Source organism: Canis lupus, chromosome 32 (genome assembly GCF_048164855.1).
Source record: "Canis lupus baileyi chromosome 32, mCanLup2.hap1, whole genome shotgun sequence".
Lineage (NCBI taxonomy): Eukaryota > Metazoa > Chordata > Mammalia > Carnivora > Canidae > Canis > Canis lupus.
The window spans coordinates 28,924,593-28,941,762 of record NC_132869.1 but is presented as its reverse complement, the minus strand read 5'-3'; the positions used below and the strand labels follow the sequence as shown (position 1 = coordinate 28,941,762).

The window sequence follows — 17,170 nt, the reverse complement described above, 5'->3', positions numbered from 1 at the left end:
CCTTCTCATCTGTGAGAAGAGAGACACAGGATATTCCAGGCAAGCATTCCTCTTAAGTGACATGGAATTTCCACATACCCCTTCTAGTCACATTTCTTGATGAGAACCTAATATTATGGCTATACCCAGCCCCAAGGGACCCTGGGAAATGCAGTGTCTAACTGGACTGCTTTGTGCCCACCAAAAAGATGCCTGCCATGGAAAAATGGGAGAATGGATTTGGAGGGGAAACAAGAAAACTGCCACACCATATTTTTGAAAGATCCCAGGGTATTGTCAAGATTCCATAAGCTCATAAAATTTCCTGGAGCTTTGTAATCAATTTCCTAGGGCTGCTGTAACAAACTGCCACCAATGAGTGGCTTAAAACAACGGAAATGTATTCTCTCACAGTTCTGGATGCTGAAAAGTCCAAAACCACGGTGTCAACAGGGCCATGCTCCCTCTGAAGGCTCTAGAGAAGGATTTCTAGAAGCCTCTTTCCTAACTTCTGGTAGTTGCTGGCTGGCCTTCCTTGGCTTATTGCCGCGTGACTCCAATTTCTGCCTCCATCGTCACATGACCTTCTCTTTGTATCTTCTGTGTCTCTGCATCCAAATCTTCCTGTCCCTTCTCTTATAAAGACAGCAGTCACTGGATTTAAGGCCCACCCTAATCCAGTATGACCTCACCTTGATTGCATCCATAAAGACCAACTTTCCAAATAAGGCATATTCACAAGTACCAGGAGTTAGGACTTGAACATATCTTTTTGAGGGATGTAATCCAAGCCATTAACAACCCTCTTAATACAAAAAAAAGAAAGAAAGAAAGAAGAAAGAAATAAAGAAAGAAAGAAAGAAAGAAAGAAAGAAAGAGAAAGAAAAGAAAGAAAAAAAGAGAAAAAAACCTAGAAGAGGGGAGTTGTATTAGTTGAAATCAAATTATGACAAGGTACATCAATGTCAAAACAAGGCATATTTTGTTCTGAAGTTCAGTGTGCCACTTCAATAGCCCAACCCAAGGACATAAGGGCCTTTTCCTTTCTCTTTTATAGAGAAGCATTCCAGTCATTGCTGTGAGATATATTGCTCAATTAATGGAATTCAATGACCATCTGCAACTTTTGACCTTACAGTCTATACCACTTGATGATCACAGCAACCCCAAGAAGAAAGTATTCTTTTTTTAATATTTATTTATTTTTATTTATTTATGATATATATATAGAGAGAGAGAGAGGGGCAGGCTCCATGCCTGAAGCCCGATGCGGGACTCGATCCCGGGACCCCAGGATCACACCCTGGGTGTAAGGCAGGCACTAAACTGCTGAGCCACCAGGGATCCCCGAGAAGAAAGTATTCTTACCTCTCTCCTATAGAAATTGAAACTCAGGCTAAGTTACTTTCCTAAAGAGAAATGACTCCAGTGATGGTCACTTAGTGATGACAATGAAGTCAGGCTTACAGCCGGGGTCTTCCTGTCTCCAAAATCCTGCTTTTACATTCCGTGGCATTAAGTCCCAGAGACTTCTCAGGGGGTACTGACCAAGGGTGTCACTCTTGCCTTGAGGGATTTGTGATCAGTCTCTGAGGCTGCACCTACTCTGCAGAGGTCTCCACAGACACAGAGTACAGAATCCCTGTAGTCATCGACATAAACTGAATTTCTATTTGGTAACTAAAGGATCGGTGTTTTCCTAGGAGTCAAGAGTCACCTAACATCAGAGTCCAGGTTTCTTACTGCATTCTGGAACATTATGTAAAACACACCGAACTAGACAAGGCTTATTTTTCAGACCTTTTTCAGCACATGGATTAGTGGTTTGATTACTATTTTGTCAAGTCCTGTCAGACTGTCCATCACCATGGGGCCCTCCTGAAAGATGCCAGCCATGCTGTCACACTTATACTTCAGACTCAGGGTTCCCTGGAAACCATAATGCAATTGGTAGTTGCCATAGGAAACCAGGTCTCCTAATGGTCACAGAGAGATGACGTTTGGGATAATAAAGAAAAAACAAAATTAAATCAACATTTCCATTCATTGTTTCATTTCATCCTCACAGTAACCCTGGGAGGTATTTTTTAACTTTTCTTTCTTAGTCTTAAAATTTTATTCACACAGCTTTTTATTACAGAAAATTTAGAAAGTGGAGACAAAAAAAGAAATGAAAAACCATCCATAATTCCTCCACTCAGAGATAAACACTCATTTATTTGGTGCATATTTTTTACTCTTTTTTCTATATAGTTTTATTTTTTTCTTCTTTTCGCAGAAATGAAGTCATGCTGTACTTTGGGGGTTTGGGATTTTTGTTTCTCTGAAGACAGCTAGAATGTCTTTCTATGCAATCAAGCTTTCATTAGTGTACTGATGGCAGAGTATTTCATTACATATACCATGGTTTATTTAACTCATTCTCTGTACTATTGACATTTGGGTGGTTCCTCCCTAACCTTTTGCTGTTGGCAGCAATGCTGCCATCAAAACTCTTGTACATCCATAATTACTCCTTAAAGCCTATATTTCTAGTTGTCACATTACCAGGTGGAAGAAGAAAACATTTTCCCCCTTATTGAAGAGATGAGGAAACTAAGAATCAGAGAGATAAGTATCTTGGCCAAATTCTCATAGCTGGCAAGTGACTGAGCTAAGACTGGAATTGAAGCTTCCTGACTCTAAATCTCATGTGGGAAAACAGTTTATTCATCTTATCTAGTAATTATCATATTCAATAAATTCTGTGAATGCAAAGGAAATACCTTGGTGGCTACTTTCTTTCTGGAATTATCACCCAGAAGCAGCCAATCCAGACAAACTGCTTACAATTCTGTCATCAGAGGAGAGTCTACAAAATACATATTTAATTGGAGTTATCTTTTTCTTTCAAGATGATTAATGTTGGCACTTTTAGAAGTCCTTTACAGACCTTTAAATAGTATCCTATGTGTTCAGCGGTAATTGAAGACCCCTCTCCACTAAAAATAAATATCAATATTTGATATCCCATTGGATCCTGTGGCTTTTTTTTTTTTAAGATTTATTTATTTATTTATTTATTTATTTATTTATTTATTTATTTATTTTGGAGAGAGAGAGAGAATGCATGCTGGGGGAGGGGCAGACTCCCTGCTGAATGGGGAGCCCAACATGATGCCTTGGGACTCAGTCTCATGATCCTGAGATCACAACATAAACTGAAACCGAGTGTCAGATGTTTAACCAACTGAGCCACATAGGTGCCCCATGATTCAAGACATGAGTGAACCTATGGCATTATCTCCTGTTTTGCCACAACCAGTATGCCCTTGGTCTATCCATGCCTGTGCCACCAGGAGCAGAATTTGGTTTTGGGGTGGCTGCAGACTAGGTGAGATTTCTTCAGTAATCACTTGCCTTACCTTGATATGTGGACTAGGATCCATGCTCCATGAAGTATGATTTACGATGTCTATATAAGGGTAAATATGTGAAAAGTGTATAGAAGTGCTTGACTTGCTCTGGGGCCACAACTCTGTAATCTTCAGGTCATCCTCATCCAACCAGTTCTGGTAGCTTTGAGTTTGGGGATTGCAACTACAGTCATGTGTTTGACAGCATCCAGGCAATTCAAGTTAGTACCTGTCCATATTAGTGTCAAAGATAAACAATTTCAACATATTTCAGAGGTACATAAAGCATTTCCTGGAAAAGCATGGTAAGAGCTGTTGACTTTTACCTGAATTGAATTATTCACTTAGAAAACTACATAATTCCAGGAGGCCAAGCTGGAAGTGTTTGATGGTTGTCAGTTCACATCTCTGCTCAGAGCTCCAAAAGCAAATTTAAGTCAACCGAATAATATTTAATGGGTAGCTTCATTTTCAATATAGAGACTCGATAAAAGGAAATCAATTTGAAAGAACAAGGATTCTCATTATTCTTACTGTCCTTAATGCTAATCATGGATTTGGCACCAGCAAGCCATAATAGGAGAAATTACTCTCCTCAGGTATGGACTTTTCATAATGCATAGATAGTGATCTGTAAGGGACGGAGGTTTCCCAAATAAGTTTCATCTCAAAATTTCTTTCTAGGATAGACTGATGGTGTCTTTATGTTGCCTTTGCTGAGGGACCGTGAATGAGGTTTTGTTCTGGGAACTGTTTTGTCAAAGATAAAGGCTAGGCTAGAGGGAAGGTATAGCTCTGGCCTTCCTGCTCAAAATTAGAAGATATTTCTGGACACAAATGTCAGGAAACGTGACCTAGAGATATGACCTAGAATTATGACCTAGGCAGCCACACACACACAATTTTTTTAATTCAAAAAAAACAGGGGGGAAAGTCCTCTTATCAATGTCCATTCTGTTTTTTACATTAAAACGGAAATTTTTTTATGTTGCCCAAAGCACCTTGATTAGTAAAAGAGCTGAAATATTATTACTGAAGCTCAACGTAGGCTCAAATCAACACAAAAGAAAACTCACATTAAAGTATTATTTATCTTCATAATTAGTATTTCTAAATGATTTTTAAAGGCTTTTTAAGCAATTACAAAATGTTTGATTGTCGTAACATTGCTAATGCTTTGATGCCTTCCGAGTGTTGTCCTTGGTCCCTGCAACCCTGGCACATAATTTATTTCTCTTTTGAGTGAACTCTAAGCATTAGTGTCCATTAAGAATTTTTGAAACAAAGTCCAGAGATTACGTGGAGCACTTTCAGTAATATGTACTGATTATCATTAATAGCTCTTTTGTCCTAGACAAGGACATTGTTTTGTAACATCACTCTGTTTGGTGAGGCCACACTTGGGCTGTGCTCCTGCTCTGCCTCCTGCATAGATTCTCTCCTTGACTGCTTATGGAATGGAGCAAGCGCATAGGACAGCTCAGGATTGGGGGAGGGAAGGCATAGGGCCAGCACAGAGTGATTTTTTTTTTCTTTATGAAACAATTGTTAGCCATTCAAAAACAAAAACAAAACGCCTAAATGCTGGGCTTTGTTTCTTAGCTAGCGTTCATTCACTGCATATAAATTGCTGTTTTAACCACAAGCTCTCTCCAATGAGGAAGTCAAAAAGAAGTACGGGAGGGAGCAAAGAGCCCCAGCAAACTGCAACCTTTGCACTATGCTTGTTGATAATATGGCAGGAAGGAGGTTACATGTTCCAGATTTTATTTTGAAAGTTCTGCCTGAGTGCTCAAACACTCATTTGCCAGATTATACGTCTTTTTAATGACCTCATTGCCCTGGTGGGTATGCCTGCGTCTACCCAAGGGATATCTCTTGTCCCATGCAAAGTGTCTGCAAGGAGAAATGTCTTGAGTAGAAAAGAGGTACTCTGCTACATGCCCCAGGTGAATTCTTTTACTGAAACCTTATTTTAAACCCAACCCTGAGAATTTTGCCCCCATTTTATGGGTAAGAAAAATGGAGACTTAGCGCTTAGGCCATCCACCCAAGACCTCATGGCTTGAATAACCGGCATTTTATTTAATTCGTTCACCTTTTCTAGAAATTAAACTGAGAGTTAATGGGTTAATGGGTGTAGTGTAGATGCAAGAGGTAGCCAATTAAATATTTTGTTATTATCATTTAGCACATCTCTTCCTCCCAGCCATAAAAAGTCACTGAAATATGGAAACATTGACATATTTATTTTTAAAAGACTTTATTTATTTGAGAAAGATAGCATGAGCAGTGGGGAGGGGCAGAGGGAGAGGAAGATGCATACTCCACACTGAGCAGGAGCCCAATGATGCAGGGCTCAATCCCAGGACCCTGAGATCATGACCTGAACCCAAGGCAGACACTTAACTGACTGAGCCACCCAGGTGCCCAAAGAAACAGCGACATATTTAAAAACAAAAGGAAGAAAAAAGAAAACTTCACTGCATCTTATTTTAGATATTCTTTGTTATGTTTGTTTTTCTTTTCTTTATTCTAACGCTAGAGCTTACTCATGTGGAAAATACCTGGATCCCAACTGTTATCTCATTATGAAAGAGAATAAGAGAAGGCACACAGGCTGTATAATGGCAAAGTGGCAAAGGGACACCTCTGTAGTTAGGGATTTGTCTAGAATGCAGGGCCTGTGAAAATGCTAGTTTAGTAATTGGCATGTCTGACGTAGAGGAAAGATGCCATTTCTTAGCAAAAAAAAAAAAAAGGTTAAAATAAACTTGGTACCCAGACAATTGCCTGGAAACCAAGAGACAATAAGAAGTCCATCAAGGAAGTTAATTGGTCCAAGATTTGGCACTGATTGGAAGTATCAGATTACATTCCTAAAGTGCTCTGCTCTGTGATAGCTATAACTCTGAAACTACTGATAACTGTGACAGTGATAAATTTGTGGTATTTTCATGACATTTCCTTTGTTTTACTTTGAAGCATGGTTGGCTAAATAGAGTCAGGCACTCTTGCTGTATTAGAAGTCCTACTTTGGGATCCCTGGGTGGCGCAGCGGTTTGGCGCCTGCCTTTGGCCCAGGGCTCGATCCTGGAGACCCGGGATCGAATCCCACATCGGGCTCCCAGTGCATGGAGCCTGCTTCTCCCTCTGCCTGTGTCTCTGCCTCTCTCTCTCTCTCTCTCTGTGACTATCATAAATAAATTAAAAAAAAAAAAAAAAAGAAGTCCTACTTTGAGTAGAGTATTTGTGGAGATTTTTTCTCTTAATTTTAAGTGTATTAATTGACAATTTAAAACTGATGTTACATTGTTAAATTAGAAATTACTCTTAAAGTGTCACTTGGAAATGTTTCTCTTTTCTTTTCTTTCATGCTCCCATTCTCTCTCTCTCTCTCTCTCTCTCTCTCTCTCTATATATATATATATATATATATATATATATATGATCTGGGTGAAATACAAGGAGTCTTGCAACTTTATCAAAAGGTACCATTTTTCTCTAGCCCAGATAATTTTAAAATATCACCCAAAAGAAGTGTAGCTTTTACTTATATAACCTTTTGTGGGTACTGCCTTCTTTCTTCTTTGGTTTTTAAAGGCAAAAAGAAAAAAGTTTCAGGGGGTTACCTTTGATTGTGAGCTACATTAGATTTTGTACAGTGAGAAATAGATCTGGAAGCCTGTTGCTTAGAAAGAAGAGGTTTGGTCTGATAGCTAGAAAGCAGGGCAAGGAACCATTGATCAAGGAGCTAGAAGGGAAATTAAGAAACCATGCAGTTCAACTATCTCATTCTACAGATGAGAAAACTAAGGCCCAGAGAAGTTAAGTGACTTGCCCGAGTCGACCGGGGAGTTCACCGTTGGCTCAGGCTACTGAGGGCTTGGGCACCACCCCATCGCTCTCCCACGGCTCCTGCCATTGCTGTCTCTGCAGAGAGCAGTATTCTGCTTGGTGGCCTGTTTGCGAATCTCAGTAGAAGGATCTTGATGTTCTTCCCAGTTACTTGGAAGGGAATCAAAACCTTCACAACAGCTGGACTCAGTTTGACACCCTTTGGTGGTAGTGATCAAAGTCCTTTGCCCGTGCTAAACAGCAGCCCACTTAGCACACTTGCCAATGAGCAAGTATCTTCCCTGGATTTCAGAGAGTGAAGATGCCAGTTGAGTTCAGGGTCTTGAACAGGACAGACTTACTTTTAGGAACTTGGTTCTGTCTCCTGCTCTCCTCCAGCAACTAGGAATTTTCAAGTCAGAGCACTTGGTCTGATAACTAGAGTCCTGGGCCCCAGGCAAATGTGATACCCAGAGACATCAGGAGTAGCTATGACATGGCTTTCAGTAGAACATTCTAATTCAACTTCACGAAAATAATACTAACGCGTGTTGTCCACCCTTTTGACATCTATATCACACTTCCCAGTTTATTTTTTTTATTTTTTTTCACTTCCTGGTTTAGAAAGCTCTTTACACATCCTTATTTCATCTTACTTTTCACAATAGGCTTTTGAGTATTACTATGATTATATACAATTGTAAATTCAGGCCCAGAGAAGGTAAGTCACTTGCCCAAGGTCTCTCAGCCAAGAGATAGGAAGTGAATGTGCCACTTATGCAAACCCAGGTCAGCCTGGCTCCAAATCCAGCTATCTTGAGCTACTTTTAAAAAGATTCTTCTTTTCTACTTCTGGGTAGAATTAGAGCTATTTGCCCCTACTATACACTCATGATAATCTATCTTTAGAAAAACCAGTTTTCCAACAATTCATTATGCAGAGCTGCTTCTCCTGGCACTGCTGGTAACATTAGGTTTGGATCTGCTTAGGGATGAAAATGGGCAATGTATTACTGCTGTGGTCTCATTAAGGAAGCATCCTGGCGAGAAAAACAGGACGCTTGCAACCTCTCTCAGAAACAGAAAAGAGAAGACCCACTCCACCCCCAAAGAAGGGTGAAGAAATGGCTGCTCATTCACCCAATCCCTGGTGGGGCTCTCTGGTTGGGATAAGACTGGGGACAGGGCCCCATAGGTTTAAATTATTTGCAGAGCTGACTGCTGAGTGATATGGTCCTGGAACTAAATCTTTTTTGAACATTTACTCTTTTGAGAGGTACTATCTATACCAGGGGTTTTTTTTGGGGGGGGGGAGTAATTTTTATTTATTTATTCATGAGAGACACACAGAGAGAGGCAGAGACATGGGCAGAGGGAGAAGCAGATTCCCTGCAGGAGCCTGATGCAGGACTCAATCCCAGGACCCTGGAATCACAACCTGAGCCAAAGGCAGACACTCAACCACTAGCCGCCCAGGTGCCCCTATACCAGGGTTTTTAAATATGCACTGTGGATGCACTTCCAGAAGGATATTAACTTTCCACAGAAAGCTTTCATTGTGTTAATTAAACTTCCCTGAGCCTCTTTGTTGTATTGACCCATCTGTGAAATAAAGATGGTTTTGCTTTCTTTCTTTTTCTTTTTTAGAGAGAGAGAGAGAGAGATCAGGGAGCTGGGTAGGAAGGGACAGAGGGAGAGGGAGTGAGAGAATCCTAAGCAGGCTCCACGCCCAACATGGAGCCCAACGTGGGGCTCGATCTCATGACCCTGAGTTGATGACCTGAGCTGAAATCATGAGTCAGACACTTAGCCAACTGAGCCATCCAGGTGCCCCTGCTTTTGTTGTTTTGTTTTGCTTTTTGTTTTTTGCTTTCTTTAACACTTCTATGGAGTCAGTTACTATGAAGTACTAGGGCTTCTATAGAGAAAGGAGTCTTATTTTGATCACAAGTCTTATTTTTCAGGATAGAAGAAGGAAGGGAGTTCCAAATAAACTTCCTGATCATTCCGTTAAATTTGTCTTTTGTGTGTTCATATTGTTTTCATTTGTTTGCTTCTTTTGGGTAATAGAATTTTGTCTTCATAATGGCAGTTAAGTAAAAACAATAATTAAATATTATGCATAGTCCCATCTCAATAATTAAAAGTAATGCTCTTTTTATAAAAATACTGTTTTGAGGAAAGGGGTGTGTTTTTTAAACCTTTCTACATAAAAACGTGCTATTAATTTATTGTTATATTCTTCATCGTATATGATAGATATGATTTACATTTTATTTGTATGGGTTAGGGTTGCCAGATAAAATACTGGATGCTCAGTTAAATTTGAATTTTGGATACACAACAGAGTAATATCCGGAATTCCAGTTTAACTGGCATCCTACATTTTTCTCTGCGATCGGCAACTTTTATGTGGGTATATCCTCCAGTTCTTTCTATTGATCACTAAGTGGCAGCTAAACAAGATTGAGAGACTGAGTTGGTGCTGATGCTGGGGCCATGCTTACTCCTGGAGACGGATGTGGGTGGTTTTAGCTCTGTGCTACTGTGATCTCAAAGATCAGGTGGCTTACCTGGAAAGATTTTCAGAATCTTTATCAATGTAATCATCATGAAAATATTTGATGAGAACACCGCATCACGCTGTATAATAAATTTAAGTAGAAAAGTCAAAGCAGTAGTATTTTCATCAGGGCTTTGGATGTCAGGAGAAAATAGTTCCACACTCAGCGAATATAGATAGGTCTGTTTTGGGCTGTGTTAAATCCAATTGTGTGGAGGTTCTGAATAATCAGGAGTGACAGCATAAGCACTTTCTCTTCAAAGTGATTTTACAGAAAGCATTATTTCCTAAGGAAAGTACACATATAGCCCTCATAATGCTGAAAGAGCACTAATGTATCAATTTATTGGTGCTGTTGTCATGAGCTGGAGTTGCAAATTGTATTCAGATATTAAACTTTACTCACAGTTGCTTTTGGGGGGACGTTCCCTTCCTAAGATAAAGCTTATTTCAAAAAATTCTAGGCCAGTTTTGTAGTTCCCATGTGAGAGAGCTTTCAAGGCTCTTTGCAGAAGGTTCTAACTTCGCTTGGAGAAGCCAACTCAAACATGATGAAAAACAATAGTTTAGTTTTCCTCAATAAAAAGGGGAAAAAAGGAGAATTTGAGTTGGGCCTATGTAATTTCAGCTTCCCTAAATAAGCCCTTTGGAAAGTTGTGGGGGGAGCAAGCGTGTGATTTTGGTCTTGGCACACAACTTTGGAACTAACTTTTTTTTTTTTTTTTTAATGTCTACCATGGATTTTCATCATGGATTTCTTCCCTGTATGATTTGTTCCATAGCTAAGTAATGGGTCTGATGTGGGCGCCAAATTTTTCAACAACTTTGACTTTCCAGAGGAGGGTTAAATAGCTCTCTTAATAACTTGAAAGAGAAAAATTTCAAGGTTTACCACAGTTCTTAGTCACAGGCTAAATGTTTTCGAGACTTGTGTTACTTTGAGCCTACTGAGTCTCAAGACTCTTCCCCAAGGAGAACAGAGCATAAAGAGTTCAAAAAGGAGTCCTTCCGAAACCGAGATCGCACTGTTGGCCCTGAAGCATGCGTTCGTGTTGTCTTCATGTGGCCCTGTGTGCCGAATCTTGCTTAGTCCCATTCATCTGTCACCTGCTCTCCGTAAATCATCCTGGAAGCAGCAGCAAGGGTGCTGACTCATGAATCCCTCCTGTTTTTGTACAGTTTGTGTTCCTCCTGGTACTGTTCGCGGCAAGTAGCAGCTATACACCTTCTGGCTGTAATGAGTGTGGACAGATAGGTACATTTGTGGCGGTGTTTTCTGTCACCATAGAAAGTTATGCTTCATGTGAGCAAGCAGAGTCGTTTTCATTAAAAAGTGAACACAGAATCAGTGGCCCTAGCAAATGAATTGCTCCGTTGCTCCGCTCGCTCTTGTCTGAGTAGGTTGGCATCACTCTCTTGTGCCTTAAATCTTCCCCACTCTGCCTATAAACGTGAACATCTCCCCTATTTAAAAGGAAAACTGAGAGTCTTCCCTCACCCTGGCTAATTACTGTCCATGCTGCTGCTTTTTTACCACAGAACCTCTTAAACCAGTAGGCCGTGCTTGTCCCTGTCATTCACGGTTCTGTTGTTCTGGGGTAGGTCCAGGGACGCCACCGGGTACGATGAAGACTAACCTGGCCTTGGCATCGCCGTCTGAACAAATGCATTCCTGAGTGTGCTGTGAATGAGGGGCATTCCAAGAAGTACACCCAGGATGTTTTCTTACCTCTGTCCTTCTTTCTTCTCTTCTAGGTATCTCAGTAACGAAGAAGACACATACATGTAAGTAATGCATTTTTTTTTTATCCAAAGTTTTCTGAAGAGTTGGAATTCGCATATGTCTGGCTGCTGTGACCCTTCAAGTATAAACTAATGTTTCAGCTGTGATCCATGGTCAACAGAGGTCATACTTCTCTACCTGTAGTGGTCGGAAGTGGTACATCTCCACCTGTTTGTACTGAGTGTGTGTTAAAGAGAGTCTAGACATAGTCTGATGAATTCTAGTGATTCAAGTCATTAGTCTTTAGAAAAAATCATAAAATCTAGTCAGGAGGATCAATTAATTACTTACTGATCACCCCTATTCTGGATCCTTCTTAGAAGAGCTGGTATGTTTCTAGGAAACATCACCTTGATTTCTTTTAAACTTTGGTCTCCTTTTCCTCACCACTAGTTCACGATTTAGGCCGTTTTGTACTTGTGTCTGTGGAGCAGAGATACTGATTGGGAATATAGGTGCTGTCGCTCGACCATGAGTGTGGCCCACGAGGGCCCCGGTAAATGGCATCGGTAGTTTGATGTGGAAATGTGCGCTGGATTTACACTCTGTATTCATTCCCACTTCTCAGGTTCAACTGCTTTCATCAGTTGCCTTCATTCGAACTACACCATAAGTTTACAAACTCACGTCAACGTAAAGTGTTGTGATTTTGCAATCCGAGCAATAATGTTTGACTGTGCTTTGAACCTCGGGATGAAACTAATCCGTCATTGATGCAGGCAGTCAACCTTCACTGTACTTGGCCAGCATATTTAGACTTTGAATTAATAGTGTCATTAGAATTCGCTATTTTACACCACAGATATGTGCTACCCACCAGAAGTGTTTGGGCATCCTTCTAACGTAAGCAGTGGAGATATTTATGGCACAATTTAGGGCTGACAACAATGTATCCCCAAATTTTTCCTAATTATGCTTTTAAAAGTTTTGGTTTCATGTGAAACATTTGGGGGAAAAATCTGTGTAACATCAAAGTAGTTTATCTTGTGCCTCAGTTGATTCTTGAAATCTGCTCTCGGGCTTGTCTGTCTGTCTATCTGTATTTGTAGCAAACAAAAAAAAGCAAAAAAACAAAAACAAAAAAACAAAAAAAAAAACAAAAAAAAAACAAAAAACAAAAAAATCCCAAAGAACAAAAAAAACCCCCAAACCCACCAAATTCGATGGTTGCCTGACTTTTAGGACCCCGTCCTGCAGTCTCTCCACCTGGCTCTCCTTGTGTGAGGAAAGATGACAGGTCAGGCCCGTAATGGATACATGATCAGGACAGCACCTCCATCTCCGGATGCACAGTTCCCGTTGGCTGTCCCTCCTTCATGGTAGTCTGTGGCCCTTAGCTTTTTGGGGGTTGTTTTGTCGTCGTCGTTGTTGTTGTTCTTGCTGTTGTCGGTGCATAATTGAGCTCATGATGACTGAGAGATTGACAGTGCAGGAGACTGAAGTCCTCTGTATATCCGCAGGGCAGGCATGGTACAGAGCGCTTCCTTGCACAGCCTTGCCCATGAGCTCGTCCCTGGCCTGGAGGGACCCACTCTAGAGGTGGTAAGTAATTCAGTCTTTCTGCTAGCTCAGTCCTGGGCCTCTCCCGAACAGGAGCGGATGATTGTGCCTACTGTTTATGGCGGTTTGGGGGTACGGACTCCTGGCCACCTGGCAACACACAGAAAGCCACTGAGTATTTGCATTATAACTTGGCTCTTGGATGAGTGGATAAAACCACTAGCTCAACTCCATTGGATACAAAGAGTGCCCCTCAACTAATAAGACAGGGACCATAGATGTCAGCAAATATATAGACCATCCATCCATGAGGACCTTCAAGGAATTGTCATCCCCGAGAATAATTTCATTGGTCTATTGCAGAAACAATAACTTGTGGTGAGATTTAAATTCATAGAAGGATTTGGATGGCCGCATGAGAGTGGTAGCTAGCGAAGAAACGCTGGTGTTCCAGTAAGAGGCGATATAACCAGGTTGGCCTTGCAGCAAAGGCTTAACTAACTCCATCAGATATACCAGCTTTAAAACAAAATCAAGACACAGCCAGAGTGGGTAGATTTTTGATTGCCTCTCTAACTATGGAAATCAGCAGGAAAATTCTTAGACGTTAAGCATAAAGTCAGGGTAGACAGACTTAAAATAAAGCTCGCTTTAGGTAATTCACATATTAAATTGACAAAAGGAGATCAGAAATCACCTTGGTTTTTTGGTTGATGTTTACTTTCATGATTTAGGATAGAGGGCCCATGATAACACAGACCAATGACAAGTTGGGAAGAATAGCAACAGAGAGTTGGCACAAAACTTTCCACATGCCCAGGAGAAATTGAATTGTCCAAGTTACGTGTTAGTGAAAGTCTTCTATACCACTTACATGTGGAGATTGTTTTTGTCACCCAACTCAGCAGACAACCCATCATACTTCTGATCTTAGCATCTCTACAGGGCCTACACTTGTGAGGAGGAAGAAAATCAATCAGTTCTTTCTCCAATAACAGTCACCCAAATGACTTCTTCTTTAGCATCTGTCGGATTTTTCTTGAAAACGGAACTGTCCTAACTTACCTAGAAGTTTTCTTAAGATGTTAAATTCCAGCTCCTCTTAAAGCATCTTGACATCTGTTCTTCAGAAAGTTTCACTATCAAGTGAAGTGCGTGAATTCATTTTTGTACTGTCTCAAGACTTGCATTTTTAGCCAGAGTTCTGGAAACCTTGGTCAAGGCTTGACTACATAATCATCGACAGCTGAAGTCACCCCACATTAGCAATTTCAATCTGGGTTTCCTAACTGCCCTCACCGAGACATGGTTCAACTTACAAATTAACATGTACAGTTGCAGAATATATTATCAGACCGGAGTGTCAGCTCACAGGTACACCAGTCAGAGGTGCAAGAACTACAAAATGAACCTGAATAGATGTGACACCTGATAATATTTTAGGCCACCTTGTTATCTGGAGAGCATAGGTATTGCTTCTGTAAAAAATAAAATAAAACAAAAATAAAGATGCTTTGGGTGAGCGGAGCCAGAAATTCCCAGGAAAGGAGATCTGATTATTAGCTTCCGAGGAATTCATAAGCATGGTCTTTGGAGAACTCAGATTCTCCTGTGTTCCCGAGAAAAGGCACTGGTGGTGTTTGTCATTAACTTTACTTGGCTGGTGGGGGAAGGCAGAGCTTTGAGGCTCCTTGTACAAAGTCATCATGACCAAATTGGTCAAAGAATGCTTTCATTTGTGATATTCTTCAATTGTTGATAGGAAATGTTGCTGTTGGTTTTGGCATGTGAACAGAAAAGGAAGTTTTTACTTGTAGGATAGGGACATATCAGATCAATTTCACACCGTGGTGTAGAATTTCAATTTAATCTTTGTGATGATTATATAGCACCTGTATTTGGTTGGACACTTCAAAGATTGCTTTTACTTGGGATTTCACAAGTTTGTTCTGGTCTCTTTCCTGCTGAAATGGTACCCTGTTGGATAAGTATCTTTTTCGTGGTATCAGCTGCTGTTTTGGTTTTTATTATTTGCCAAGGACAACTGGTCACTTGTCCCCCACCCCCACCCCACCCCCGGCTTTTTAATCTAATTCTACTTGGATAGTTCTGCATGCACTAAAATGTTAGAATATGACAGATTTGGAGGTGAAAAAGCAAAGAATGTAACAGATCATCTTAGCTATTTCCAGCTACTCGGAAGTTTTGCATCATGGAGTCATAACCTTAGGGAATATATCAGGCACCCACCCCAACAAAGACCCAGAAGATGCCAGGTAGGCTCCTGGATAGTTTCCAGAGGCAACAGATCATTGTCACTTCCTTCTCATTCATCCATGTTCCTATTCTTTATTTTTCCTGGGTAAGTCTGTTCTGCTTTCTTCCTTACACACTGAGGAATAGGCACTTAGGAGTGAAAATTGCAAGTGACTCAGTAAGCAGCCAGGAAAATGTATCAATTTAATCCAACTTAATGTCTGTTTCCCCCAATAAATAACAAAGTAAAATATGCTTCTGAGTCTTCTGCAATATTTTAATTTTCACATGAATGGCTATTAAAGGCAATTTAGTACATTTTCAAATGTTTGGTTGCAGTAGGCTAATACCGAACCTATAAAATTAAAGCACTATGTTATTTATCAAGTGGTTTTAGTTCTCAATAGTGAAAATATTTTTGTACAAATCAGAATATTTCCTTGAGAAATAATCCTTTGTATCTGTAAAAAGAAAAAGTGTTTATTGCAGTCATTTAAAGTGGAAGAGGTTAATGTATTCACTTTTCACCCCTAGAGACTTGGCTTTGAATTTGACTTAGAGAAAATTAGTTTTGAGGCCTCAACCTCCTCTCCTTAGGCATTTGTTGATATCACAAAACCAACCCAACAATTTGTCACGATTGTAGCCATTTACTCAGGAGGTCCAAGAACTAAAATAACCCTATTTTCTCGTTTTCTTTTCTTGTCCTTGAGGCCATTCCTTTTGATTGTGGGCTCTTAATACAACACCAAACTTGGGGCTCACCCACATTATTTAAAACAGTCCAGGAAAACTCAGGAACCATTCTTGGCAAAGCTAATGGAAGGTGCTTTGGTTATATAGTTAATAGGTTGCCGTGACAACCCATGTGACTCACGGTATGACTCACGGCAACTATAATTTCAATTGCTGCTGGCAGGATGTATCATTAGAAGAGGCCTGAGAAGAAGCCACACTGAACTTCTCTTAGTAGGCTTTCATCCAGATTGCATCTACCCATTGAGAAACAGAAAAGGGGATAACCCAATGCTCACAAAGTAGCCAGAGGATTGATTTCTTCCTGAGGCTTCCCAAGGCTCCTGGCCATCCCAGACATAAAGCTTGCCGCTGATGGTACATAACCAAAAATAAATGCTGGCCTCTTAGAGGGCTAGCCAATGGACAACTATTTCCTGAGGACCTACTGTGTGCTGACAGGTTCTTTGTCCTCAAGGACCTTACCAATAAGGTTGAAGGTGGGGGTGAGGTGAGTGGGGTTATATAGTCACTGAAAACACAAATGCCTACTGTACCATTTCTAGAAGATTCAGCTCACAACTGGAAAGCAGACTAAGCTGGTAGTGTGGGAGAGGATAAAAAAATTAATCCAGAATTCTGGTACTGTGATCCAAGCACACAGCAGGATGAAGGGAAAGGGAAAGCTCTCCCTGCTGCATATCGCCCATTCTCACCCAGAGAATTTAGGGCCTTTAAGATCAACCAGTCCAAGGAATAAAAATCCCTTGTACTGCCTGAAAATGTTTGCCTTGTTTAGACTCAGCCTGTCTGACTACAGCCAAACCCTGCCTGAGCTTAACAGGATTTCTGTCTCATCATATTAAGATATAAATGGACTGCACTTGGCCCTGCCACTCAGTTCTTCCAAGGTAGAAGATTTGCATAGCCTGTAAACCCATAGTTCATTCCATTAAAAACAAAACAAAACAAAAACACCTAGAATATGTAGCTAGGCATTTCCATTGGAACATCCAGGTGATTCAATTTTGCTCTGTGAGTAGACATCAGATCCATGAATTGAATTTGGAAAAGCATTTGGGTTCCCATTTCATAACACAGGGTCAAAAGGGTGTATTGAGA

At 40.5% G+C, this 17,170-nt stretch overlaps 1 protein-coding gene across 1 annotated transcript in view; it reads left to right on the top strand.

Annotated features, from left to right (window-relative positions):
- The window catches only part of RORA (RAR related orphan receptor A), a 710,690-nt gene that overhangs the window by 515,477 nt on the left and 178,043 nt on the right, over positions 1-17,170 (top strand). Inside the window, exon 3 of the mRNA XM_072808955.1 lies at positions 11,530-11,559. Within this exon, the coding sequence (XP_072665056.1) occupies positions 11,530-11,559 (30 nt within the window). The remainder of the gene's footprint in view (positions 1-11,529; positions 11,560-17,170) is intronic.